Source organism: Rattus norvegicus, chromosome 5, assembly GCF_021556685.1.
Source record: "Rattus norvegicus strain SHRSP/BbbUtx chromosome 5, alternate assembly SHRSP_T2T, whole genome shotgun sequence".
Classification (NCBI taxonomy): Eukaryota; Metazoa; Chordata; class Mammalia; order Rodentia; family Muridae; genus Rattus; species Rattus norvegicus.
This window is the reverse complement of record NC_141538.1, coordinates 78126533-78154490: the sequence shown is the minus strand read 5'-3', so window position 1 is coordinate 78154490 and position 27958 is coordinate 78126533. Positions and strand designations below refer to the sequence as shown.

Below are 27958 nucleotides of genomic sequence, written 5' to 3'. Positions count from 1 at the left end.
AGAGCAGGCAGGGCTTTTAAGGAAAAGGTTGTTTTGCTAGCATGCACTGGGACTTAGTGGAAAGTGCCGCCTTTCTTATACTAGACCCATGTCTAGAACATGACAGATTTGGGTTGACTCTCCAAGGTCAGTAAGAAGCTCCACTTTTACTAAAAAGATACAACCACATGAGAGGAGAGCCCGATAACCTCTCCTCCATACTCTTCTACTTAGAAGGACACACTTCTGGCCTTCAGACGTTCATGTTTCTAAACACTCTCTGCAGCCCCAGGTTGCAGAACAGATTTCCACTTACTAAACCTCCACTTACTCCACTCCTGGGTCCGAATGCTACTGTACCAGCATTGGTAGCCAGGCTTTCCTGGTTCCCTGAGGTCCTCTGTTGCCAACAAACCTCTGGTCCCATTTCTCAGCACTAATCCCCAGGGACCTCTGTGCAGACCTTCTACCCATAGCACTGTCTCTGGGCTGGAGGTGCCTGGTTCTACTGATCTCCTTCCCTTGAGGCTGAGTCTCCCTGAATTTCAGTCCGGAGTTGCCGTGCAGACATTTCCCATTAGAGACCATCTCTCCTCTCCTTCCCAAATCTTCCTCTGCAGACCTTGTGCTCTGCCAACAGTCACCCACTTGCATTCTTACTAGGGGCCCATCCCTGTATCTGGACAAAGCAGCCTGACCCAAGCACAGGAATTCAGTCTAAGATTTTCTAGCTTCTTCAGCTGGAGATACAGACTAATCACTTGCTCCATTCCCGGCCATCCATCCAGGCTCAACCTTAACCCAGCCTTAAGTCAGTGTCTGAATGGCTGTGCTCAAGGATTCCTGGAATGCTTTCTTCTAGCTCCCGCCTCAGATACTCAGTATGGTCTCTTTCTACAGAACGTGTTTCCATACTGAAAACTAAGAAGCAGACTGGATTGTGGTTTATGTTCTTAAATGTATGTGTTGATATTCTTGAATCAAGCGACTATAGACATGATGCTATTTATTCTAAAAGTTAGTATCCCACAGTCAGCACTTTACGCAGTGGACAGGATGTTGGTTTTATTTCTAACTTGAACAGGATTTGGAAAGTCTGGCTACTGCTGCCTGACCTCACACAGAGGTCAGGGAATGCTGCTGTTGGAAGCCAGAGGAGTGATCTGAAGAACCAAGTGTGTTAATTACCTGCTACATCTGGAGATTCCAGTTTACACTGCTTCATTTCTGACTGACCCCGAGTGGCCTGAAACACTTGGGATGACGTCCCAGACTGAAATAAGTGAATTGGCCAAAACTAACCCCCAGAGTATGTTCCTGCAAACAGCACACATTCATATGTGGGTGGAGGTAGGGAACAGTGGGAAACAGACAGATTAGAAGAGCTTTTTCCCTCCAGTTTGCTCTCGATTTGTAATGACTAGAAAAATGCAACAATCAGTTGTTAAGGTTTTAAAATTGCCTTCTATCTTTCGTTCTTGGTAGACCTACCTTCTGGGAGTTTTATCCAAGAGGACATGGCCCACTGCTCTTATCTCTGTGAGGCTGGAAGGGACTGCTGTGACAGAATGGCCAGCTGCAAATGCGGGACACACACAGGTCAATTTGAATGCATCTGTGAGAAGGGCTATTATGGGAAAGGTCTACAGTACGAGTGCACAGGTGAGTCTCTGCTTTGAGCACACCTATGTCCGTTGTCTGTTGCTGGGTAACAAGTGAGCCTGAAACTTTATGGCTTCAAACATGTCTTACGAGTTTACCAAGCAACTCCTTTGGTCTCAACGATCCCGACATCTGCTGTGTGGTGGTTAGGCTCTTAAGTGGGTTCTCTGAGATGTTTTGGAGTTGGCTGAATGTGGACTTGTCTAGGATGATGTCTTATGACAGAAAGGAGTGTGTCTGATATGAGGCTTCTCATAATCCGTCAGGCTGGCCTGCATTTGTTGAGTGAGGGGTGGTAGAAACGCACTGACAGGATAAGAAATAGAGCTTGCAAGGCCTCAGGACTTGGAGAAGATTTGAAGGTTTCTTTTATCTGTAGTTACCCTGACTCCTAGGCGCCTAAAGCTAAAATAAGCCTTGGTCTCTATGACATTGAAACCAGTGGGATTCTGGTCCCTGATCTACAAATACTTGTCTGATGATGACAAAACCAGCAGTGCAACCCAGAAGACCTTTTAGCTTGCCACAGAGCCCTGCAAAAGGAAGTGGGAAGGTTCTAAAAGCGGCACCACTGAAAAAGAGAACTCACTCCCACTTCTCCACGACTCCTAAGAAGACCTTAACAGTCAATCCTGAGATGTTCTCAGGGGTCCTGCGCTCTGCATCCTATTATGTTAAGTAGAACTAATATTTATAAGTAGTCTGTCATTTTTCTGCATAGGATTGTATAGCTCCCAGGTTTCTATGACATGCTCTTTGGAAAACTGTATCCACGGAACCTGTTTCCACTGAGACCACACAGGAACAGGGGTCTGGTTTCCGCTGTATTACAAGGTTGCTCCCTTTTTTAAATTCATGAAGCATGATTGTGCTCTCGCATTTGGTTAGGAGGCCTGGGCTGCATCAGAGACACATGGGTGTCCCCTGTAGCTGCTCTTCTTCTTTGGTCATCCCTTCCTCCCTCCTTGTGGGACACTGCCTCTGCGTCGTTGTATAACTCTCTCTTGTTCTTATTGTTCCTCCCTTTACTTCCCTTCATAGCTCCTGCCTCCCCTGGCTCCAATGCCAGATGGCAGACACATCCTTGCCAGGTCTGACCATCCGTGTTTCACCCAGCACAGCTGCTACTTTCTTGGCCCCATTCCCACCCCACCAGGCAAGCCTCTCCACTTAAGCAGAAAGGGAAGAAAGATCAACCCATCGGCCTCCTGGCTGGCACAGGGCCTCCTCTTGATTCTTTTCCTTCTCTCAAATCTTCCCACACTCTCATCAACAGCCCAGCTTGGCACTCTCCACAACACCCCCTCCTCACCCCTCCCTTCATAACCTACCAAACGCAGGCAGAAAATCTCATTTCTGTTGCTTGATGCTGTGTGGTCAGCGTGTCTGCCTTCTGTGTGGTCCTAGACCGAACTGTTCCCTGCCACTAAACTGCTGTCATCACTGTGACTGCCTGGTGGCATCGGTCACTATGGGCCACAGTCCCCATTGCTTCAAGGCACTAGAATCTTGCTCCCCACCAGATAAGCTTCAAATAAAAAGAGGTCGCAGTTCACAACCCTCTGTCCCTGCTGGGAACTAAATTCTGAAAGGAACGACAGCCCACAGCATGGAGTTGTCATTGGAGTGGCAACAAAAGGGGTTGGAGACCTTCTGCTGTTCTTTCCCTTCAAGTCCATTTGCAGAAGGATTCGTTTTTATTCCATCCTCTTGAATTAGTAAACCTCCATTTGGTGCTTTCTGACGGTCCAGACCAAAATCAGATATAGTTAAATGTGCATTTTTGTCACCTTCAGTTATTGGTTTTAAGTAATAGAGGCAAGTGGGATTTGAACTCTGCCATACACACTGTGTCTTTGCAGAGTTGGATAGGAACACTCATGGGTGAATTCTCTGCCCCAAGGGAAAATAAGCAGAGAGAAAATTGATCCTTCCGACAGCATGAAAGACTCCAGGACAGACTTGTCCTTTCAAAAGTCAGAGAGAAACATTAGGTCTGTAGTATCCAGTACTGAAATCTTGAGAGGAAGGAGGGCCTTTTAGAATCTGTTATGAAGCAGCCTGTTCAACCGGAACCTGAAAGCATGCCCATTGCCTTGGGGCTTCACGCTATCCACATGGATCAATTTGTAATTACAAACTTCAGTCGATGCCATCGAATACAGATGCCCATAGTATGAAGCTCAGGCTCCCGGGAAGGCTAAAAGTGCTCCACTAGGTTTGAAGACCCATTCTGCTCAATGGAGAGGATGCCAACACCCATTCTAGCATCAGAATTCTGAGTGTGTGTTGACTATGCACCCTCACAGAAATATCACCTTTCAGAAGCCAGCCATTCCTTTTCAGAGCCAGAAGCAACCTTGGAGATGATCTGTGTAAAACCCCTCAGTTTTGCAAGAGGAAATTGAGGCCTTGGAGAGATGAGCATTGCTTAGGGCAACATGTCTAGCCATCAATAGGACATAAAGCAAGCCAGGGGCGCTGTCCTTCAGGTTCTGTGTCCCTTCTAAGCTATCATGCTGTGCATTTCTCCAGTTATAACTACTTGTGGGTATTGCTTTCCCAAGACCAGAGATATGGGACTAGGCTCAAAATATTTAAAAATGTAGAAATACAGGCTTAAATTTCTGCTAATTACTTGGATCCAAAGAGAACACCATTTCTCCGAAGTCCAGTGGTTAGACAAAAGCCAGTGCTCCTCGGAAATATGCAAAGTCAGTTCCCCTCTACCAAAGGATAGGACACTGGACAAGTCAATCTCTTTTGACTCTTAGTTTCTACTGTAAAAATGGACTTAAAATTATGTGCACACACATGTTTATGTCTAGGTATACAGATTAATATTGATATATAGATATGTATGTGAACACATATGGTGATGTGCATGTAGACAAATGCATATGCAATGATGGTGTTGAGGTGGCAACTTAATAACTGATAGCAATTAAATAATAAGCACTAGACCCGAGGTACCTTTCTGAGCATTAGAATATATCAACTACTTTAACTCTCAAGTATTGGTTCACTTCAGAGAAGAAGAATTGAAAACTTGAAAGGTCAACTAATTTTGCCACAGAAACATAGCCACTAGAGATGAGATGGACCAACCCGAGTGTCTGGCTCCTCTGTTTCTTGATCATAGACTTTTAACAAACATGCTCAGATTAAAAACATAGGGTCAAGGCGACGAGCATAATGTCACATGCTCTCATCAAAGCCAGGCTGGGTTATTTAGCAAGATGGATGCGATATATAAAATTTTAATATTAATGAGATTATCATTATTTGATCATTTTCAACTTACAAAATAGCAGCTCCATATCGTTCAACCATGTTCAAGAGAAAAGAGGATGAGCTATGTAAGATCCAAGCCTGGTGGTCAAACATCTCTGCCTGCCGGTTAAACTATGATCCCTTCATAGGATAAGCTAAAGCCCCACAGGATAATGTAAAGGATTTGCATGATCTGGTGCTTTCATTACCCTTGATCTTACAGTCAGAACTCTTATACTCTCCTTTGAATTCCATGCTATCTCATTCCCAGCCCTCGCCTCAAGCTTCTGGCTTCTTCTATGAGCACGAATAACTGTTGTCTTTGTATCTACATCATCACACTGATGCACAGTGGCTCCCTGTCCTGTGTGTTCAACTGCTTCCCTTCAGACCCCAGGATAAACGTTAGAGAGACAATGAGAGAGTGCTCAGAGCCCATAATAAATATTGAGGAGACAATGACATAGAGTGTTGAGACCCCCATAATAAATGTACAAGAGACAACAACATGGGGTGCTCACATAATGCACATAGACAGTGATAAGGAGTGCTCCCATAATGCACTTGTTACTTCATGCATTACTGGGACAGGACAGACAGACCATGACACAAAACCAAGGTCACAGAGGGATGGGTTGTTTCACCTTCCTGTTTCAGTAGACTTATCCCTCATCACATGGAGCTTAAGGCAGCAGAAAGTCAAAGTCAGGAAGCAAAGAGTGGCGAATGCTGGAGCTCAGTTCATTTTCACCTGTTTGTTCAGCCCAGGACCTCAGTTCAAGAAACGGTGCTCTCTGCACTTAGGGTGGGTCTCTGGCCCTCAATTTACCTAGCCCAGGAACTTCATCACAGACAGCACCGGATGTTTGTTTCCATGGCAATTATAAAATCCATCAAATCAAGACTCAAGATCAATCATTACATCTCACATGTCCAAAGTCTCACTGGGTTCAGTCTCTGGCTTTATAAAAGCCCTGAAAAAAAAAAAAAACCTTAACTTTGATATCAGAATATTCTGGAACAAAACTCACAACCGAAACCTCAAACATCTGTATTTATTTTCCTGTGCCTGCCTCACCAGTACCAAATCCCCCAGCCAAAAACATGTGAGCATGTGGCACGACACATTTATTTCTTACAATGTGGTGGGTATATTTGAAACAAAAACATTTATATTTGGTTGGCTCTTGTCAACAATAAATTAAATGCGACATACAACAGATTTGCTAGAATAGCCATTTTAGGATGGCTAGATCATCAAGTCAGTTTCAAACAGCCGGGGAACTCTTGTAAACCCAAGTGGTTGCAGCTGCTCTGGATTCCCCAGGAGAGGACAGAGGCATGGAGTACAGGGCCAATAGGCATCTTGAGGACACGGCTTCTTTCCAGAGACTATTTCAGTGACTGTGTAATGAACCAACTGAAATTGTACATCCATTTGGGCCAAGGACGAGGCCCCTAGGTAACATGAACAAAGTTCTAGCTATATTTCCTCAAAGGGGGAGGCATGTGACTCCTTACTCCTACCCTGGGCGCGCGCGCACACGCACGCGCACACACACACACACACACACACACACACACACACACACACACACACACACACGGTTTCCTTCTGTATAAATATTATGCCATTCCTTCGGTAAGAGAGAACAAAGAATTCTAGAAATTCTTGCCTGAAAACAAAAACATTTGGATCTTGTCCTCTGAACGGAGCTTAGCTGTTCCCTCCTCCTAACCCCCAAAAAGGATCCCCAGCGGTACTTAGTGATGGATTTATAAGGTGTAAGGAATGTGTGCAAAGAATTCCTTGCTGCTTTTTATGCAGCTAGTGTGTAGACACGACTTCCTGTCAGCTCAAGGAGAACATTTGTACCTGCTGCCTAGAGCAGGCTGGTTTGCTCTGGTTTCCACTCAGTGGGGTGGGTGATCAGCCCTGAGGGTACTTTCCAGTCAATCACAATGATGTAGCAATAAAGAACACATAATCAGACTGTGAGTATATATCGGTATGTATTAGTTCACTTTCTGTTACTGTGATGAAATACCATGACCAAAAACATCTTACAGAAGAAATAATTTACTGTGGCTTAGGATTCCAGAGAGAGAGAGAGAGATTGAGTCCACAATGTTTGCTTGGGGATGGGACTGGGGGAAGATGGTAGTCAGTGGCAGAAGTGGGAGATCCCATCTTTATCCATACACAGGAAATGGGGGTGGGAGTCTGGCAGGAAGTGGGACAAGGTAAGGCTATAAAACCTTAAAGCCTGCCCCTCAATGACAAACTTCTCATAGGCTGAACTTTACAGAAGAATCCATAGCTGCTGCAAACGACACCACTGACTGGCATCCAAGTGTAACGCACGAGTCTCCGAGGATGTTATCATTCAAACCACTGCAGATGGGACGTATCATAAAAACTCTAGTGACAATGTACTTTACTCTGTAGAAATATGCATAGCAACTTACCCAGCAGCCTAAGAGTCTCAAGAAAAGAATCACAACCAATAATTCTGCTTCCCCTTGTAAAACAAAGCTTCCCCTCCACAGCCCCAACAAGTGCTTCTTTCCATTTACCCTGGCAAGGAGGCAAAGGAAGGCATTTAAAAGCCGCTAAGCCATGCTATGCTGTCAAGCATTTTGGATCACATGCCAAAATATTGAAAAATCTGTGTATCCCTGATTGATTTCCAAGTTGGCTAAAATTTCTCAACGAGACTAAAAGAGCAGAATTAAAAGTGGGAAGCAGAAATAGGAACAAACAGATCCAGCAAATCCCACGAGGCACTCCTGCTGACGGGAGGTCAAAGTTTAAACAAGGATGTCCACATTCAGGCAGCCACAGCCAAGGCATGGCCCTGCCCACTGTGACCCACCATTGTCCAGGCTTCATGCCGTCAGGTCTAACAGGTTGTTAAAATTTTGTATCCTCTGTGAGGAGATCAGTTTCCCCTCTAGCTGGAGCCTTCTCCTCCCATCATGAGATTCCTAAGCAAATCCCCATTCTCTGGCACCTATTAATTTAATAGCCTGATAATGTGATTGAAATCCAAGGGTCTCTGTAGAATATCTTCATTTCTGCCAGGCCTGTTACAAGCTGTGTTATGCTTCTGGGATTGAATTCTTGGAGTTCCTTCTAGCTTTCATGCCAAAGGTGACATCAGTTATCTGTCATCAAAAAAGTACTATTAATGGCTTATCAGCTGATAATTCCTTAGAGTCCCTTCTCAACTCCATTGACATGCAGGAATTGGAAAACATTTAACTTATGAAATGAACTAGTACTGTGTTATTATTGGCATTGTGTTCTCGATTTTTGAGAAGGCTCCAAGAGGTATTTCTCAATGTACTGACAGGCCGCCTCTTTGTGTCTCCCTTGCCAGGTTACATCCTGGAGTTGTGCTGTGCAGCATAGTTCCTGGGGTGAGGTGGGGCTTCCAGGGCCTTGGTTATTGAGTTAAAAGGGGGTTGCACACAGTGACTATCCACTGTGGTAACAGCGATGGGAAGAGTAAACAGCAAATGAATTCACCCTCTAGATCAGTTTTATAAAGGTATATATTGAATATATTTTGAGAAAGCAAAGCACACAATCTATAGTCTTTAAAAGTGGACCACAAGAAGTCTCTATTGGAGAGAAATGTCTTGATGATTCTTATGAGCACTTTTCATAGGTAGCCTCAGTTGTCAACTTGCTGTACTGGAGAGAGGAAACCTCAGGTCAGGAATTGCTTGCAGCTGATTGGCCTGTACGCATGTCTGTGGAAGTCTTTTCTTCATGGCTAATCCATGTAGGAGGGGCCAACCCGAGGTAGGAGGGGCCCTCCCACAGTAGGCGGTGCCGTCCCTAGGCTATAAAAAGAAAGGTAGATGGATGTGAGCCTAGAAAAGCCAGTAAGCAGCATATCTCCCAGGTAGTCTCTGCTTCAGTTCCTGACTCCAGGTTCCTGCCTTGAGCTCACGCTGGAACTCTTAACTTGAGCTTCTGAATATGATGGGCTGTAACCTTTCCCTTTATGGGATGTATCATAACCTGAATATGATGGGATAAAATAACCCTTTTATCCCCCATGTTGATTTTGGTCAGTGTTTTATCAGATCAGCAAAAGACAAACTAGATCGCCCACGCAGTTTACTGACATGCTACGAGACAGATTGAGATTGGCGGCTGTAGTGCTCTAGCTAGTGTGGGCCGCTGTGTGGTCACTTAATATTAAGGTGGTGCCCTGTAGGCCTTGCAAGCATGAACAGTCCTCCATGAGCAAAGTTCAGTCTTGGTCCAAAAGTGGAGTCAACGGGCTCTGGGCTGGAGCTCTGTCGTGTTATGTTACAAATTTCTTTAGCAAAGAGTCAATGATTCCTGGACCATGCCTGTGAAGATTCCTGATGGAGACTAGCTCTGTTTCCTAGCGTCTTATAGTGGCCCTACCTACACAGGAAGGATGCATTTCTTTTGAAGATGGAAGAAGACTGAAAGGTCTTAGATGGGGACTCAAGTAGAAGCTGGGATAGATTACTGGGGGCATAGGGCTTAGTAGAAGAAGTTTTAATGCCATAGACATACAACAGTATGGTGGGGGCTCTAGGATAGTACAGGCCCCAGTGCCTATGTCAGGATGGACAGGACTCTGAAGAGAAGAAATTGCAGTCCGTTGGCAGAAGTGGGGGAAGTTTTACAGCACATGACTGTCTCCAAGCTCTGTTCCCAGGCAGGAGTCAGGGGGTCTGAAGCAGCAGGTGTGGCCACCAGTACCCACTTTGATGTAAGCCCTAGCATCTGGGGGGATCTGTTAGCTAAAGATACAGAAGTAAGTCCTAGTAGGATGCCTGTGGGTATCTATGAGTTGGCAAGGGCAGCTGCTGCGGCTCTGTGGCCTGAGCAGCAGTTGGCTTCTAAGGCTACATTCTTACATTTCAGTCTTTGTTAATATTTAGAAAGAAATAAAGGAAGGATAACGATGGGGAAAGAGGCACACATGATACTGGGTGTCGACTCCGTCTGACTTCTAAGCTGGACGGAGATGAGTATGAGGGTGGGCCGCCTCTTCTCCCGTGTAGCCTGGTCTTAGCCTCTCAGGCAAAGGTTGGTATCTGCACTTTTACATCAGGAGAATGTTGAGTCCAAGTAGCCTGGTAAGCATTATTGGTTATTTTTGGAATCTTGAAAATAATTTTGGGGGTAAAACTACATTAAAGTAAAAACTCAGGAAGACAGTTCTGAAACACCCAACGTACATTCTTAAACTAAACATAAATGTTTATGGCCTTAGAAGTAATCATAGGGTTTTATTATGCAACTTAAGCTTTTAAAATATGCTGATTTACATGTTTTAATACAAAGAGATATTGTGTGTCTCATGACAGTGCTGACCAGCTAACGCAGAACAAAAGAGGAGTTCTTTATACGGTGGAAACCTCTACAATAACATGTAATTATTTTTAATCCTTGGCACAAACATTTTGAAGGGGACTTACTTGAAAGCTGCTAAATTTGAGAAAAGGCAGTGTACAGGTCAGAAGAGAAAAGATTTGGGAGGGAGACTTTGCCAGTGACTTTCAGTCGCTGGAAAAAGCTAAACCCAGTTTAAAGTAATAGTCAACCATTGAGGGGGCAAAGCGCAGGGGAAGAACCTTGGTGTACCCAGGTGGCTAGCTCAAATCCCCTCCTCCCTCAGACAGCAGTGGAAAGCAGCTTGCAGGTAGTCTCTTGGGCAGGTCCTTTGAGGGGTGTGTGCATGTCGATGCCCTAGAAATGTTCTGTGCCACATCGATATGCCCCTTTGCCCACCCAGTTTCCTCATTTGCAAAAGAGGAGACAGTTCTAGAGGATTCAAGAAACTTCCTTAGCGGCATTCCACTGTAGGAGGTGGATTTCACACTCAGTGCAGAGAGACCAGCAAGAAGGAAAAGACTCTCACAGAGAAGACAGCGGGCAGAGAGAGCTTTTTTTTTTTTCTTTTTTTCGGAGCTGGGGACCGAACCCAGGGCCTTGTGCTTGCTAGGCAAGCGCTCTACCACTGAGCTAAATCCCCAACCCCCAGAGAGATCTTTGCATGGGAAAACATTCTCCACATTGAGAATGGAGCTTGTGCAGAGGCCACTGCAGAGAAAAACACATCCATGGGATACGAACGGGCAGTGGGCAGTGAGAGACCTTCGTGCTGACCTACGTGCTTATCAATATTTCCTAAAGTTTCTGGAACAGAAAGCTTCCCTGGGAAGGTATTTTCCTATTCAGATGATTGACGGGTCTATTCTGATTAATTCTGGTTCGTTACCAGAAAGCCTCCTTCTGCCTAATACACCAAGAATCTTTTAGCAGTAAAGATAATGTCTGTACCAAGGGCCAGAGATATGACTTAGATCCCATTCATCTGACCAAAAATTATGTAACAGAGTAGATTAAATAGAATTAAAGAAAAATAAACAGATCTATAAAAAATACTGCAGACTCTACCAGAAGTAAACAGAATTCCTTTAAAGGCTCCCAGCAATGTCCTGATGCTCCTTTCCTGCCTCTGGGATCTGTCCCTGTCCTTCCCAGCAATGCTTCACGTTCTCCTTCTTTTCACGCAGTCATAGTACTCCAAGTACTGAGGAGATTAAGTTGCAATATAGTTCCTCTCCTTTAAATGAATATGCTGCCAGGTATACAAGAGTTGGGGTCCTAAGCTGCTTGTGAGAGGGGCTCCATCCTTGACTTCCTGCTTGCTGATTTCTACCCAGCTCCCTAACACAGCTGTCTTCCATCCACTCATAGTTTGTATAATCATTGACCATCACAGAGATCATCACTGTGTGCTTAGGTCCGTGAACTTCCTGCCTCAGTTTCTTTGTATGCCAAAGAGCATAGGTAATAGAAATCGGTAGAGAAAATGGGTTTATTCATGGTTTGTCCAAAAGAGGGGGAGAAGAAATTCTAATTTTCTCCCTTGATGCCTGTGGTCAGCTTACAGTTTGTAGGAAGCCTTTAGACAAGGCCTAGAGATATATAAAATTAATGGTGCCGTGTTAGTCGATCTTTTTCTCAGAGCAAAGAGACCTGGGTCTCAGGTTGCCTCTATTGTTTCTGCTCTTGCTTGCCATAGAGTTTTATAATTGATGTCAGAGTGGAGGGAAATGAGGTCTTAAGGAACCTCCATTCTTGAAGAGTCTCAAGGGGCCTTGTGGAATATAAGATCTCCTCAGCCCAAGTCTGACATAGTTCTTTGGCTCTAAGTTCATTCTTTTGATACAACATAATAGACATAATTGGGACATTTCCATTGGATGTTGACTTGAACCCCTCTTAAATACCTATTAAACACACTGGGATTGGTAGTGTCAATTGTCAAGTTTACAGAATAAATCTAGAATCATTTAGGGGAAGACCTCTAAGCATGCCTACCAGGAAATATCTTGACTATTAATTGAAGTGAAAAGGCCCACCACTGTGAGTACCATCCCCTAGTTGGGATCCTGAGCTGCATAGTTGAGAAAGGTTACCAAGTAACATTTGTTTGTCGCTCCATGCTACTTGATGATGGAAACAGTGTGACCAATCCCCTTAAGTTCTGGTGAGTGACTGTGGCTTCCCAGTGATGGACTGGTCTGGAAGGCTGAACCAAAACAGACTCTTTCTCACTTAAGTTACTTTTCTCAGGACATTTTAGCCCAGCAAGATACATAGATGAATGCATCTGTCTTTTCATGAGCACATTGTGTCTTTTCACAAGTCAGGATTTATGAAGGACAAATTTGCAAGGTGCAGTTGTCTCATTGGTAGTAATTTTTCCAAATAGTCTCATTTAATTGATTTCCTTTGCTGAAGCAGATGCAAGTTATCTTATTCCAGTTTTAATTACGGATATTAACTGCCAGCTCACATACTTCATTTCACATAGTAAATCTCCTTCCCCATCGTCCCTCCCTGTGTCCAGAGGAGGATTATAGAATGACTATAAAGAATTAGAGACAACGAATTACAGAGGCCCGAGAAGCCAGAGCTGAGTAGCTGAGTAAAGGAGTCTGTAAAGGTGACATTAAAAAACCTCCTGGACATTCTCTGGAAAAGCATTTTAGGGTCAAAATGCAGAGTCAGAGCTGAGCTGTAGCGTTGAATGCAGCTACAGAGGAGACAAGGGAAGACCGGAGCCAGATGAAAAAATGGCTAGATGGACAGACAGGAGGTCCAGATGGGGCAACAGAATAGGCAAATATCTGTAACGGGGTCAACTTAGATCAAACATAACTCAAACATGAAGGAAATGCAGTTAACAAGAATGTATTGTAATCAAGCCACCGCTGATCCATCAGATCCCGGAACAGATCGAGAGCTGAAGTGCGACACTGGAGGGAAGTTGTACAGCATATTTAAAGGAGGAAACTGTAAAGCGAAGGGGAATGGGGCAGGCTGCAGCATTGTCCAATCATATTTTGACATAAGGAGTTGCAGCAAGGGAGTTTCCACCAATCAGAATAGGAGCTGGTTCATGGGCCTCAGAACGTGAACTTAGCTTGACCCTGCCAGCAAGATAAGACAAGTTGTCCTTGAGATTGCTAACCGTCTCTTTGCAAGTTATCCCTGAGATGGCCAGACTCAGACAACTGTCTTCTTTACAACAGAGGCTGTTCGGCTACTGGGAAGACCCCAGCTCCCCTAGGGCTTAGGACTTTGAACTTAGTTTTCTCTCTATGATTAAACAGAGTCTGAGAATAAAACGTCAGCACACATCAAATGAGTATGCTGTGTCAACAGCAGGGACTGAATTGGGCTGAAGCCCCTAAGACAGTCAGCAGTCCTCTGCCTGTTGGTCCTTTGACACAGGTCAGAGGAAACTGGTGCCATCTGAGAGTCAGGTGTCCAACTCTCTGTGGAGGAGGTCTTCTATTTAATGGGGTGTTTGGTCGTGGTTTTCCTGACATTTTAATATGTGCATGTGGCCCTATTCACTCCCAGTAAATTTATACAGTACTTTCATTTTTACTCCTGGAATTAGGTTATGTATTGATCTGTGCCACATGGGAGGTGTCAGACAGATGCCTTGCACATGTCTACCCAGGTGCAGTCATCCTCTGTCCTCCAAAGGGAATGAAAAACAGCTTGTATGCAATGCTAGCAGCTTGAAAATAATAGTCCAAACTAGAAAACAAGCAGGCTATGATTGTTCACTGTTCCTTTTCCTCCAACTCAATGAAATCAGGATGTATCTTGGAGTAACTAATTTTGTTTTTCCTGAGCAAAATATTCTTTTATCTTTATGGGTCTTGGTTTAACAGTGTTTAAGATGTGGCCAGTCATAGAAGATTGCCCTAAAAATGAGATACAATGCTTATAAACATAGCCTCCAGAGAAGCTAGGTACGCTCAGGAAGTAAACAACTCTAAGGCTTTAGGAAGTCCCTGAAGCTGACTAAATACAGTCTATCCCTTTCTGTCAAAACTGGCTTAGGCCGTAAAGACTTCTAAGAGACTCTCAGACTAGCCAAGCCACCTAAAAGCAGGACATCTGAGTCGCTTAGAAGAGGCTCAGGCTGGTTGAGTTTCTAGAAGAGGCTTAGACCTACTGAGCTGCCTGGAAAGGAAACTTTGCATCCTTTTGAACTGCCTTAAAGTCATGCAGTGAGCTTCAGGGTTCTGTCTTTTGTTAGGAATCACCCATACTTGAGTGAGCTTATTTTTGGTGATGCAGCTGTCCTTGTTTCTTTTCTTCTCCTGTAAGTAACCCCAACAACGCTCATTGGCTCACCTAGTTGGACTTTGGTAGTGTCCTTACTTTGATCTGTTGTAAGTTTCCCGTCTGGGATGAGTTGGCATTCTTCACATCTTCCCAGGAATAGTGTCACACAACATAAACCTACTAGAATCTACTCAACTCAGTAACAGGGTGGTAGCCAGGGAAGTTACAAGGCATCTATAAAACCCACCTTCCAGTACCAGTAGCACAGACAGAAAAAAACACTACAATACTGACAAATTAGAAGTATGCATTTAAGTGAAATTTACAAACACTGCTATGTCTGCTTTCAAAGAGTTTAAGAAGATGCACCCCAGACTTGTGGTTGTGGGAAGATTGAATTCCTGCTTGAGTCACATCATAGCCATTTGCACTGCAGCTCTCTCTCTCAAACATAATTGTGCTTATGATTGTGAGGTTCTTGCTTGTGCCATTTGGTGTCCTGTGCCTAGAATCTTCTATGTCTAATTTAATCTCATGGTCTAATTGTATGTGTCTGTTCAGCATTCACCTGCACTCCAATGCTCACAACAAATGTTTCTCCAACACAATACTGACTTTGAACTCTTTCTCCCAAAGCTCATTGCTAACACAGGTCTAGGTGTTTGGATTCTCTTAAACACCTTCTCGCTGTTTACCTAATGTGGGAAGCATTATTAGGCACGTCTTCCTTCTGTATTTTGTGAGTTGCTTCAGGGTGTGGATGTACTACTTTTAACTTATTATTATTACCATGTTTAATGGCACATAAACTAGGAGTGGACTTCAAATTTTTAGTGCATGAATAAATGGGTAAATAAATGGAATGAGTTGCATGTTTAGATGCTAGAGTGCAGCATATGGGAACTCTGCTTGGTTCTCAATTTCCTGGGAAATTTCCATTCCTTGTAGAGAGAAGTGGAGGTGAACAAATCTACTGACCCTGAGCAGCCCTGGCTCAGACTCAAAGAGAACCATCTGGAAGGCTGAGTCCAACGATAGGAAGTGGCTAATCACACATTTATCTCTTTCAAGTTATCTAGGTGCTAAGATTGCGTCCAAATCCATTACTAATTCTCTCTCTCTCTCTCTCTCTCTCTCTCTCTTTCTCCCTCCTTCCCTTCCTCCCTTCCTCTCCTTTTCCCTCTTCCTCCCTCCCTCCTTCTTCTCTTCTCTAACTCTTTGTGTGTGTGTGTGAGTCTGTGTGTGTGTGTGTGAGTCTGTCTGTGTGTGTGTGTGAATCTGTGTGTGTGAATCTGTGTGTGTGTGAGTCTGTGTGTGTGTATGTGAGTCTCTGTGTGTGTGAGTCTGTCTGTGTGTGTGTGTGAATCTGTGTGTGTGTGAGTCTGTGTGTGTAGGTGAGTCTGTGTGTGTGTGTGCGTGTAAGTCTGTCTGTGTGTGTGTGAGTCTGTCTGTGTGTGTGTGAGTCTGTGTGTGTGTGTGAGTCTGTGTGTGTAGGTGAGTCTGTCTGTGTATATGTGTGTGTAAGTCTGTCTGTCTGTCTGTGTGAGTCTGTCTGTGTGTGTATGTGTGCGTGTGTGTATGTATGTATATATGTGTGTGTGCACATGCCCGTGCATACACGAGCATTATTTGCCTACTCTGAAGGCCTGTGATAATGTTTTAATTACACAGTGGTCAGCATAAGGTATAGCATTCCAGGCTATCATACATTTTTCATCATTTAAGCAATTCTTTAACAAATGCACAAAGCTAAGAATGATTACTGTATATAGCATGAGGTTAACAGTTGGGACTTCCTTGTTCAGATGAGATTTACAAGTCTTGTCCAAATACAGGGAAGCTATATGAAAATAAATTGTCAATGTAGAACAAATTTCAAGAAAAGAAGTGTGCTTTATGTGAAATATGGCAAAAGGACAAAATTTCATAAAATAATATTCTTTTTCATATTTTATGCTTACAATAAAAAAGAATCTTTTTATTTGCATATTTTGCTATTTCCCTCTGGAGAATCCAAAGGAATCAAGTGGAAACCCTTCACAGTAGTAGAATAGGTTTCTAAGACAGTCGGAGAAATACTTTGAAATCGATAAATTCCTCAGCAAGAAATAGTAAACTTAAAAAGGGTAAAATTCCATTAGTAGTAATAAGAAACGTATATATGCCTCCCGAGAAGGATCCGAGAGAGCTTTTCATGCCCCTCCTAAGCAGCTGTGAACTGGGCTGATGTGAGTGTGAATTTAATCTTCAACCTGAATTTCTAGTCAGAAGACTCTTGGGACGTTTTTGTTGTTGTTGTTTTTGTTGTTGTTGTTGTTTGTTTGTTTTTTTTTCAAATTCTGGTTCTTATCTGGAGATATCTATAAAACACAAAGAGAGTTAACTTGGGATATCCAGTCTTTTGTAATTTCAAAGCTTGCTCTGTGCCTCCTCCAACAAGATCTATCCTTCCCAAACAGTTTCACCAACTAGTAACTAAGTATTCAAGAATATGATTCCACAGGGGCCATTGTTCTTCAAATCTTGTCAGATAGTGACTTTGATGCCACCTTTTTGACTGCCACAATGGTCACCCAGTTGCTCTACTCAAATGCTAACAACTTCCTCCAACTCCCAGCACCCCTGTAGCGCCCGCTTACCTCTGGAAACCATTACTCTGTTGTTTAATTATATAATGTCATTTCAAGAATGTTTTGTAAGTGGAATCATGTAGCGTTTTCAGACTGGTGCTGTTCATTCAGGTAGTTCTCTGGAGGCTCTCCCTGGTTTTACATGTTAATCGTTTATTCCTTTGCGGGGTAAGTAATAGTGCCAGAAACATAACACAGTTTAACCACCTGTCTCTTGAAGAACATCTGGATGATGTTCAGTTTAAGGATGTTTTCCTTTCCTCTGTGTTGCTATCATAAAACACCCTGAGCAAAAAGTAACCTGGGCGTAAGAGTTTATTTGGCTTACATTTCCAGGCCACAGTCCAGCATTTAGCAGAAGTCAGGGCAGGAACTCAAGGCAGGAAACTTGAGGAAATGCTGCTTCCTGGCTTGCTGTCTAGCCTGGTCTCTGGAACATGCTTAGCTAGCTTTTTCTCACAGCCCAAGACTTCCTGCCTTGGGATGGTATAACATACACTGGCTGGACCCCTCCTGCATCAGTTAATAAAACAACTCCCAAATGGCATGACACAGACCTTCCTCTCAGATGGCTATAGACTGTGTCAAACTGACAATTGATGCTAACAAGGATGCATGGGAGTGAAGGGTTGGAAAGGAAATGGGAGGTTGGGGGAGTGGCCAGGGAATATGTTGTGGCCAAGGCTGCTATAAATACTCTGTGCACACAGTTTTGTGTGAATATAGGTATTTATGGGCTAGATGTCCAGTGACTTGGTATGGTAACATAGTAACTATGTGCTTAGTTTAACGAGCAAGCTAGCAAACAAACAAACAAACAAACACCCAATATGTTGTTTTGCATTCCCACCAGAAACATACAAGTAGGTTCAACATGATAGTATCTGCCTATATTGCTAGCATTCAAAAGTCTGACACAGGAAGATTCTATGTCTGAGGCCAGTCTCTGCTACATAACAAGTGGGTCTTTAAGGAGAAAAAACAAGAGAGAAGATGGAGGAGAGGGGAAGGGAGGGGAGAAAGAGGGATTTGTGACCCGACTTCTCCGTATCCTCTTTGGCATTTCTTGTTATTAATCCGAGTCATCCGGATAAGAAGGTTGTAGCATCTCATTTGCATTCGCCTGTCTCCGGTGAACCTGGACAGCTTTTGTGTGCTTACTCGCCATAGAAGCCTTCTTCCAAGAACTGCTGCTGCCTGCTGCTTGTCCTTATTCTAATTGGTTTCTTTAACTTTTGTTTTCAAAGGATGAGAATTATTTGTATTTTATACATACTAGGTCCCTACTAGCTCTGTAATTTACAAATAGCATCCTTTATTCTGTGGCTTTTTTTTCATTGTCTCCAGGTATAATTGTGCTTTTTTTATTAGTCGAATTTTGGGAGATGTGCAAGGTGATTGTTGTGCTGTATTTGCATGTACTTATATCCCTATGCATAACCCGAAGCCTGATGTCTTCCCACATCCTGCCCTCTGACTGCTTCTCCTCTCATCCTAAACACTTCTGCCTTTGTCTCTCGTTTCCCATCCTTCAGACTTCTTCCTCTCTCATAATTAACTTTGTGCTCCTCTCTCTCTCTCTCTCTCTCTCTCTCTCTCTCACTCTCACTCTCTCTCTCTCTCTCTCTCTCTCTGATATATATTACATTTAAATCTACTCTTCCTGGGTCTGACTCATTTCAGTCACCACGATGATCTCCAGATCCATTCATTTTCCTGAGAATGTCATAGCCTCGATCTTGATAACTCACTAGGAATCCATTAGATGTATTTATCAATTTTCTTTCTCTCTCTGATTGCACCTTGGCTGTTGGGCATACAGTAATCATAGAGTAATCATCAGTATGGACCTGTAAATATCTCTATGGCTTGCTGACAGGACATCTTCTGGGCACCATAGTCAGTAATGGCACAGCTGGGTCATGGCTCTATCTTTAGCCTTTTAAGATCCCACCCTATTGATTATACCAGTTTAAGTTCCCACCAGCGGTGTGTAAGAGTTCTTTTTCCCTCATACCCTTGCCAGCATTCGTTGTTGTTGTCTTGATGATAGCTGTTCTGTGGCATCTCTGTGGGTTTAATTAGCATTTCCCTGGTTGCTAAGGATGTTGAACAATTTCCCAATTATTTGTGGTCCATTTGTATGCTTCTTTCTATTCAACTAATTAGTCCTTTTGTCGACCGGATGGTATTTGGGGTGTTTAATTTGGGGGTTCCTTATGGTTGCTAAATGTTAATTCTCTGCCCTCCCTACATCTGTCAGTGATTTCTCTCCAACTCTTGGCTCTCCGCTCATTCGATTGATTTCCCCTTTGCTGTGAAGAAGCATTGAAACTCTGCATTTGTCAACCCTGGGAGATCTTACTGCTACTGCTCCGGTCCTTACGAAGCTCTTGCTTATAATCAGCTCTTAAAGAACTTTCCTCTGACTGTTTCAGAGTCTCGTGTCTCACATGAATGTGCCTGGTCTGTTTGAAGTTGGTTTTGTGTAAGGTGAGAGATAGTGATCTAGTGTCACTCTCTCAGGTGCGGGACTCTGTTTTGGTGCCATTACGAATGCCGGTGAACTTGAAGGAGTCCATTCAGCAACATTTCCATCTGTGTTTCATGCTTTTGCCTTCTTATAGACTGTGCCTTAGCCCTGCATGTATACTGACTCACGTGCCACATGTTATCCTTGAGGTGTGAGGTTTATGGTTGATTGATTAGTTCGCTTGGGTATATCCAGTTCCTCCACACTATCCTGTAAAGGTGGTGATTCCCTCATTTTGTACTGTTGGATGCCTCAGCTTCCATTTCTTGGATACTGGATACTTTCTCTTCCATCAGCTACACTGTGTCAGTCTCTGCAGTCCTGTGGAAATCCTTGAAACTGGCTGTGTTACTTCTGCTTGATCAAAACCATTGCGGTTAATCTAGCCTCTTTATCTTTTCATATACAATTTAGAATATTATCCTCCTGAGCAAAGAACCCTGCTCTAATTTTCATAGGCGCTATACTATTACCTGCATATCACTTGGTGAGAATTTGACACTTTTGTTATGTTGCAATTTCATATTTATAAACACAAAGTTTGCTCAGATATTTTTCAGCACTACGCTTCATGCATAAGTTCTCTTTGTATGATTGACACCTATATATTTGCTTCTGAGCCTCAGTAAGTAATTATTAGTGTGTGTGTGTGTGTGTGTGTGTGTGTGTGTGTGTGTGTGTGTTTTAATTTCAGCTGTGCGATCACTGCTAATCTATGAAAATGCAATGGAGTTTTGTTTGATTTCCTTGGATGCTACCTTTATTTAAGGTACCTTTATGCTACTCTCTGTTCCAGGAGGGATTCTGGTTCTGACAGAACCTCCTACAAAAGGAATCAGGATGTTTGCAAGTAGAACGTCTTCTTCAGGCTGGAGTGATTTCCCATGTCAAGTAGCTTCACATCCCTGAAATAAGTGTCACGAGTTCATGGTATAGATTTTATCCTCTGTATTACTAAGATTTTATTGAGGTTGTTCAGGTCAGCACTTCTGAGATACAGTCGTGTAAAATTTATTTGTATTTTAGTGGTTTCCCCACCACCACTTTCATTGTTTGGGGAGGTGGAAGTGTTTAAAACTATGACTTCAATTTTGCTAGCAACAGAGCCAAATAAACTACTTATCATTGTGTGCACCAGGGTGGTTTGCAGGTTTTGAGGAACTTATCTGCTTCTTCTGAGTTGCCAAACATATCTAGACCCACTCTGAATAGTATTATCTCTCGTGCACACCTACAAGGTGTGTTTCATTCCTGAGAGTGATCATTTGCATAATATCTTTCTTATTCCAGTTGGTCAAAGCTTTTCCACTTTTACTTGGTTTTTCAAAACTCTTTCATGATACCCACCAAGGCATCTCACCAGAGCCTTACACAGGAATTGGTCAGTTTTCCGTGATTGACAAAAGAGCGGGGAAAATCAGCTCACAGTGGAGCAGCTTAACGTTGACTACTGTTCCCAGGGGTTTCCATTCATGGTGGTTGACCCTTGTTCAGAGCCCGTGGTGGTAACAGAGCAGGTTGTGGATCAAAACCTTGAGGTACATGGAGACAGAGCAAAGACTGCTATATGCCCTCCTAGGACACACCTCCAGCAAACCTACTTCTTCCAACCAGGTTCCCTCCCAGGAAACCTCATCACATGAGGCTTTGGGGAACATCTCCCATGGAAAGCATAGCAACTCGGCTTCTGCTGATGTGACAAGGTTGGAACACAGGACTGTGTCTGTCTTGTTTGTTTGTTTAAGTGTTTGGTAGAAGGAATAGAGTACTGTTATCTAAAACGTCCTAGCTGCTGGAGCACCCTTTCCCCGTCCTTTGGCCAAGTAGAACACTTCTCATTGTTTTGTTTGCCTGTTTGTAGACTCTTTTTTTTTTTTTTTCGGAGCTGGGGACCGAACCCAGGGCCTTGTGCTTGCTAGGCAAGCGCTCTACCGCTGAGCTAAATCCCCAGCCCCAGCTAAATCCCCAACCCCTTGCCTGTTTGTAGAATACTAGGTCTTCTATCCTGCTTGAGCCCCCTTCGCCTTTGACATCATTCTGACCACGCCCCTGACCACGCCCCCTGACCGCGCCCCCGCATTTGAGTTCTGGACAATGTCCTCTTTTGTTTTCATCTTTTTATTTATTTTTTAAAATTATTTTAATTAATAATTAAATTAATGCACAAACGTCACCCAGCTGATATGAGGAAGCCACCCAAACACTTGCCCAGTCCCACACTGTACATCTCAGAGAGCTTGTATGCAGTTAGAATGGCCCCTCTGAGACTGTCGGGTTTTACATTTCCACAGCCTAACTAGTTACATGTATATTCTCTTACCCACTGTAAAGAAGAACTACGGTAGAATTTAAACTGGAAAAGCAAAAGAGACGTGCAGCCTCTTTCGTGCCCTTAGCGTCCTGCATGGGTTCTGCTCTTCCTCAGCACTGACGTTACCCTCTCGTTCTCTTTTCTAAACTCGATCCCTCCTTTACAGCTGTTTACACATGTACGTTACAGCTATGATGCGCGAATGAGAGAAAATACATGGTGTTTCTTTCACCTACTTAATAACCTTTCTAAATCGGGCCATTTTCCTACAAATTTTACTATTCTTTGCCCAAGAACTCTACTCTGTTTTGAACATACACCATATTTTCATTGTTCATTCATCTGTTCATGGCATCTAAGGTGGTTCCTTTTTTTTTCCCCATAGCAGATAAAACAGTAATAATACAGATGTGCAAATATCTCTGCGGTAGGATGCAGAGCTCCTTTGTGCACACATCCAGATGTGGAACACTTGCATCATATAGAGCCTCCAAGCAGATTTCCATAATGACACGTTAATGTGCTCTGCCACCAGGATTCTTTTTTTTTTTTTTATTAACTTGAGTATTTCTTATATACATTTCGAGTGTTATTCCCTTTCCCGGTTTCCGGGCAAACATCACCCTCCCCCCTCCCCTTCCTTATGGGTGTTCCCCTCCCCACCCTCCCCCCATTGCAGCCCTCCCCCCAACAATCTAGTTCACTGGGGGTTCAGTCTTAGCAGGACCCAGGGCTTCCCCTTCCGATGGTGCTCTTACTAGGATATTCATTGCTACCTATGAGGTCAGAGTCCAGGGTCAGTCCATGTATAGTCTTTAGGTAGTGGCTTAGTCCCTGGAAGCTCTGGTTACTTGGCATTGTTGTACATATGGGGTCTCGAGCCCCTTCAAGCTCTTCCAGTTCTTTCTCTGATTCCTTCAACGGGGGTCCTATTCTCAGTTCAGTGGTTTGCTGCTGGCATTCGCCTCTGTATTTACTGTATTCTGGCTGTGTCTCTCAGGAGCGATCTACATCCGGCTCCTGTCGGTCTGCACTTCTTTGCTTCATCCATCTTGTCTATATGGGTGGCTGTATATGTATGGGCCACAGTGGGGCAGGCTCTGAATGGGTGTTCCTTCAGTCTCTGTTTTAATCTTTGCCTCTCTATTCCCTGCCAAGGGTATTCTTGTTCCCCTTTTAAAGAAGGAGTGAAGCATTCACATTTTGATCATGCGTCTTGAGTTTCATTTGTTCTAGGCATCTAGGGTAATTCAAGCATTTGGGCTAATAGCCACTTATCAATGAGTGCATACCATGTGTGTCTTAATGTGATTGGGTTAGCTCACTGAGGATGATATTTTCCAGTTCCAACCATTTGCCTACGAATTTCATAAAGTCATTGTTTTTGATAGCTGAGTAATATTCCATTGTGTAGAGGTACCACATTTTCTGTATCCATTCCTCTGTTGAAGGGCATCTGGGTTCTTTCCAGCTTCTGGCTATTATAAATAAGGCTGCTATGAACATAGTGGAGCACGTGTCTTTTTTATATGTTGGGGCATCTTTTGGGTATATGCCCAAGAGAGGTATAGCTGGATCCTCAGGCAGTTCAATATCCAATTTTCTGAGGAACCTCCAGACTGATTTCCAGAATGGTTGTACCAGTATGCAATCCCACCAACAATGGAGGAGTGTTCCTCTTTCTCCACATCCTCGCCAGCATTTGCTGTCACCTGAGTTTTTGATCTTAGCCATTCTCACTGGTGTGAGGTAAAATCTCAGGGTTGTTTTGATTTGCATTTCCCTTATGACTAAAGATGTTGAACATTTCTTTAGGTGTTTCTCAGCCATTCGGCATTCCTCAGCTGTGAATTCTTTGTTTAGCTCTGAACCCCATTTTTAACAGGGTTATTTGTCTCCCTGTGGTCTAACTTCTTGAGTTCTTTGTATATTTTGGATATAAGGCCTCTATGGGTTGTAGGATTGGTAAAGATCTTTTCCCAATCTGTTGGTTGCCGTTTTGTCCTAACCACAGTGTCCTTTGCCTTACAGAAGCTTTGCAGTTTTATGAGATCCCATTTGTCAGTTCTTGATCTTAGAGCATAAGCCATTGGTGTTTTGTTCAGGAATTTTTTTCCAGTGCCCATGTGTTCCAGATGCTTCCCTAGTTTTTCTTCTATTAGTTTGAGTGTGTCTGGTTTGATGTGGAGGTCCTTGATCCACTTGGACTTAAGCTTTGTACAGGGTGATAAGCATGGATCGATCTGCATTCTTCTACATGTTGACCTCCAGTTGAACCAGCACCATTTGCTGAAAATGCTATCTTTTTTCCATTGGATGGTTTTGGCTCCTTTGTCAAAAATCAAGTGCCCTTAGGTGTGTGGGTTCATTTCTGGGTCTTCAATTCTATTCCATTGATCTATCTGTCTGTCTCTGTACCAATACCATGCAGTTTTTATCACTCTTGCTCTGTAATACTGCTTGAGTTCAGGGATAGTGATTCCCCCTGAAGTCCTTTTATTGTTGAGGATAGTTTTAGCTATCCTGGGTTTTTTGTTATTCCAGATGAATTTGCAAATTGTTCTGTCTAACTCTTTGAAGAATTGGATTTTGATGGGGATTGCATTGAATCTGTAGATCGCTTTTGGTAAAATGGCCATCTTTACTATATTAATCCTGCCAATCCACGAGCATGGGAGATCTGTCCATCTTCTGAGGTCTTCTTCAATTTCTTTCTTCAGTGTCTTGAAGTTCTTATTGTACAAATCTTTTACTTGCTTGGTTAAAGTCACACCGAGGTACTTTATATTATTTGGGTCTATTATGAAGGGTGTCGTTTCCCTAATTTCTTTCTCAGCTAGTTTCTCTTTTGTGTAGAGGAAGGCTACTGATTTATTTGAGTTAATTTTATACCCAGCCACTTTGCTGAAGTTGTTTATCAGCTTTAGTAGTTCTCTGGTGGAACTTTTGGGATCACTTAAATATACTATCATATCATCTGCAAATAGTGATATTTTGACTTCTTCTTTTCTGATCTGTATCCCCTTGACCTACTTTTGTTGTCTGATTGCTCTGGCTAGAACATTAAGAACTATATTGAATAAGTAGGGAGAGAGTGGGCAGCCTTGTCTAGTCCCTGATTTTAGTGGGATTGCTTCAAGTTTCTCTCCATTTAGTTTAATGTTAGCAACTGGTTTGCTGTATATGGCTTTTACTATGTTTAGGTATGGGCCTTGAATTCCTATTCTTTCCAGGACTTTTATCATGAAGGGGTGTTGAATTTTGTCAAATGCTTTCTCAGCATCTAATGAAATGATCATGTGGTTTTGTTCTTTCAGTTTGTTTATATAATGGATCACGTTGATGGTTTTCCGTATATTAAACCATCCCTGCATGCCTGGGATGAAGCCTACTTGATCATGGTGGATGATTGTTTTGATGTGCTCTTGGATTCGGTTTGCCAGAATTTTATTGAGTATTTTTGCGTCGATATTCATAAGGGAAATTGGTCTGAAGTTCTCTTTCTTTGTTGTGTCTTTGTGTGGTTTAGGTATAAGAGTAATTGTGGCTTCCTAGAAGGAATTCGGTAGTGCTTCATCTGTTTCAATTTTGTGGAATAGTTTGGATAATATTGGTATGAGGTCTTCTATGAAGGTCTGATAGAATTCTGCACTAAACCCGTCTGGACCTGGGCTCTTTTTGGTTGGGAGACCTTTAATGACTGCTTCTATTTCCTTAGGAATTATGGGGTTGTTTAACGGATTTATCTGTTCCTGATTTAACTTCGGTACCTGGTATCTGTCTAGGAAATTGTCCATTTCCTGCAGATTTTCAAGTTTTGTTGAATATAGGCTTTTATAGTAAGATCTGATGATTTTTTGAATTTCCTCTGAATCTGTAGTTATGTCTCCCTTTTCATTTCTGATTTTGTTAATTTGGACACACTCTCTGTGTCCTCTCGTTAGTGTGGCTAAGGGTTTATCTATCTTGTTGATTTTCTCAAAGAACCAACTTTTGGTTCTGTTGATTCTTTCTATGGTCCTTTTTGTTTCTACTTGGTTGATTTCAGCTCTGAGTTTGATTATTTCCTGCCTTCTACTCCTCCTGGGTGTATTTGCTTCTTTTTGTTCTAGAGCTTTTAGGTGTGCTGTCAAGCTGCTGACATATGCTCTTTCCTGTTTCTTTCTGCAGGCACTCAGCGCTATGAGTTTTCCTCTTAGCACAGCTTTCATTGTGTCCCATAAGTTTGGGTATGTTGTACCTTCATTTTCATTAAATTCTAAAAAGTTTTTAATTTCTTTCTTTATTTCTTCCTTGACCAGGTTATCATTGAGTAGAGCATTGTTCAATGTCCACGTATATGTGCGCATTCTTCTCTTATTGTTATTGAAGACCAGTTTTAGGCTGTGGTGGTCTGATAGCACACATGGGATTATTTCTATCTTTCTGTACCTGTTGAGGCCCGTTTTTGACCAATTATATGGTCAATTTTGGAGAAAGTACCATGAGGAGCTGAGAAGAAGGTATATCCTTTTGCTTTAGGATAGAATGTTCTATAAATGTCTGTTAAGTCCATTTGGCTCATGACTTCTCTTAGTCTGTCTACGTCTCTGTTTAATTTCTGTTTCCATGATCTGTCCATTGATGAGAGTGGGGTGTTGAAATCTCCTACTATTATTGTGTGAGGTGCAATGTGTGTTTTGAGCTTTAGTAAGGTTTCTTTTACGTATGTAAGTGCCCTTGTATTTGGGGCATAGATATTTAGGATTGAGAGTTCATCTTGGTGGATTTTTCCTTTGATGAATATGAAGTGTCCTTCCTTATCTTTTTTTTTAGTTGAAAATTGATTTTATTTGATATTAGAATGGCTACTCCAGCTTGCTTCTTCTGACCATTTGCTTGGAAAGTTGTTTTCCAGCCTTTCACTCTGAGGTAGTGTCTGTCTTTGTTTCTGAGGTGTGTTTCCTGTAGGCAGCAGAATGCAGGGTCCTCCTTGTGTATCCAGTTTGTTAATCTATGTCTTTTTATTGGGGAGTTGAGGCCATTGATGTTGAGCGATATTAAGGAATAGTGATTATTGCTTACTGTTATATTCATATTTGGATGTGAGGTTATGTTTGTGTGCTTTTCTTCTCATTGTTTTGTTGCCAAGACGATTAGTTTCTTGCTTCTTCTAGGGTATAGCTTGCCTCCTTATGTTGGGCTTTTCCATTTATTATCCTTTGTAGTGCTGGATTTGTAGAAAGATATTGTGTAAATTTGGTTTTGTCATGGAATATCTTGGTTTCTCCATCTACGTTAATTGAGAGTTTTGCAGGATACAGTAACCTGGGCTGGCATTTGTGTTCTCTTAGGGTCTGTATGACATCAGTCCAGGATCTTCTGGCCTTCATAGTTTCTGGAGAAAAGTCTGGTGTGATTCTGATAGGTCTGCCTTTATATGTTACTTGACCTTTTTCCCTTACTGCTTTTAATATTCTTTCTTTATTTTGTGCGTTTGGTGTTTTGACTATTATGTGACGGGAGGTGTTTCTTTTCTGGTCCAATCTATTTGGAGTTCTGTAGGCTTCTTGTATGCCTATGGGTATCTCTTTTTTTAGGTTAGGGAAGTTTTCTTCTATGATTTTGTTGAAGATATTTACTGGTCCTTTGAGCTGGGAGTCTTCACTCTCTTCTATACCTATTATCCTTAGGTTTGATCTTCTCATTGAGTCCTGGATTTCCTGTATGTTTTGGACCAGTAGCTTTTTCTGCTTTACATTATCTTTGACAGTTGAGTCAATGATTTCTATGGAATCTTCTGCTCCTGAGATTCTCTCTTCCATCTCTTGTATTCTGTTGGTGAAGCTCGTATCTACAGCTCCTTGTCTCTTCTTTTGGTTTTCTATATCCAGGGTTGTTTCCATGTGTTCTTTCTTGATTGCTTCTATTTC

At 42.7% G+C, this 27958-nt stretch overlaps 1 protein-coding gene across 1 annotated transcript in view; it reads left to right on the top strand.

The window, feature by feature from the left end:
• The window catches only part of Svep1 (sushi, von Willebrand factor type A, EGF and pentraxin domain containing 1), a 176912-nt gene that overhangs the window by 24374 nt on the left and 124580 nt on the right, over window positions 1–27958 (top strand). Inside the window, 1 exon segment of the mRNA NM_001419684.1 lies at window positions 1465–1641. Within this exon segment, the coding sequence (NP_001406613.1) occupies window positions 1465–1641 (177 nt within the window).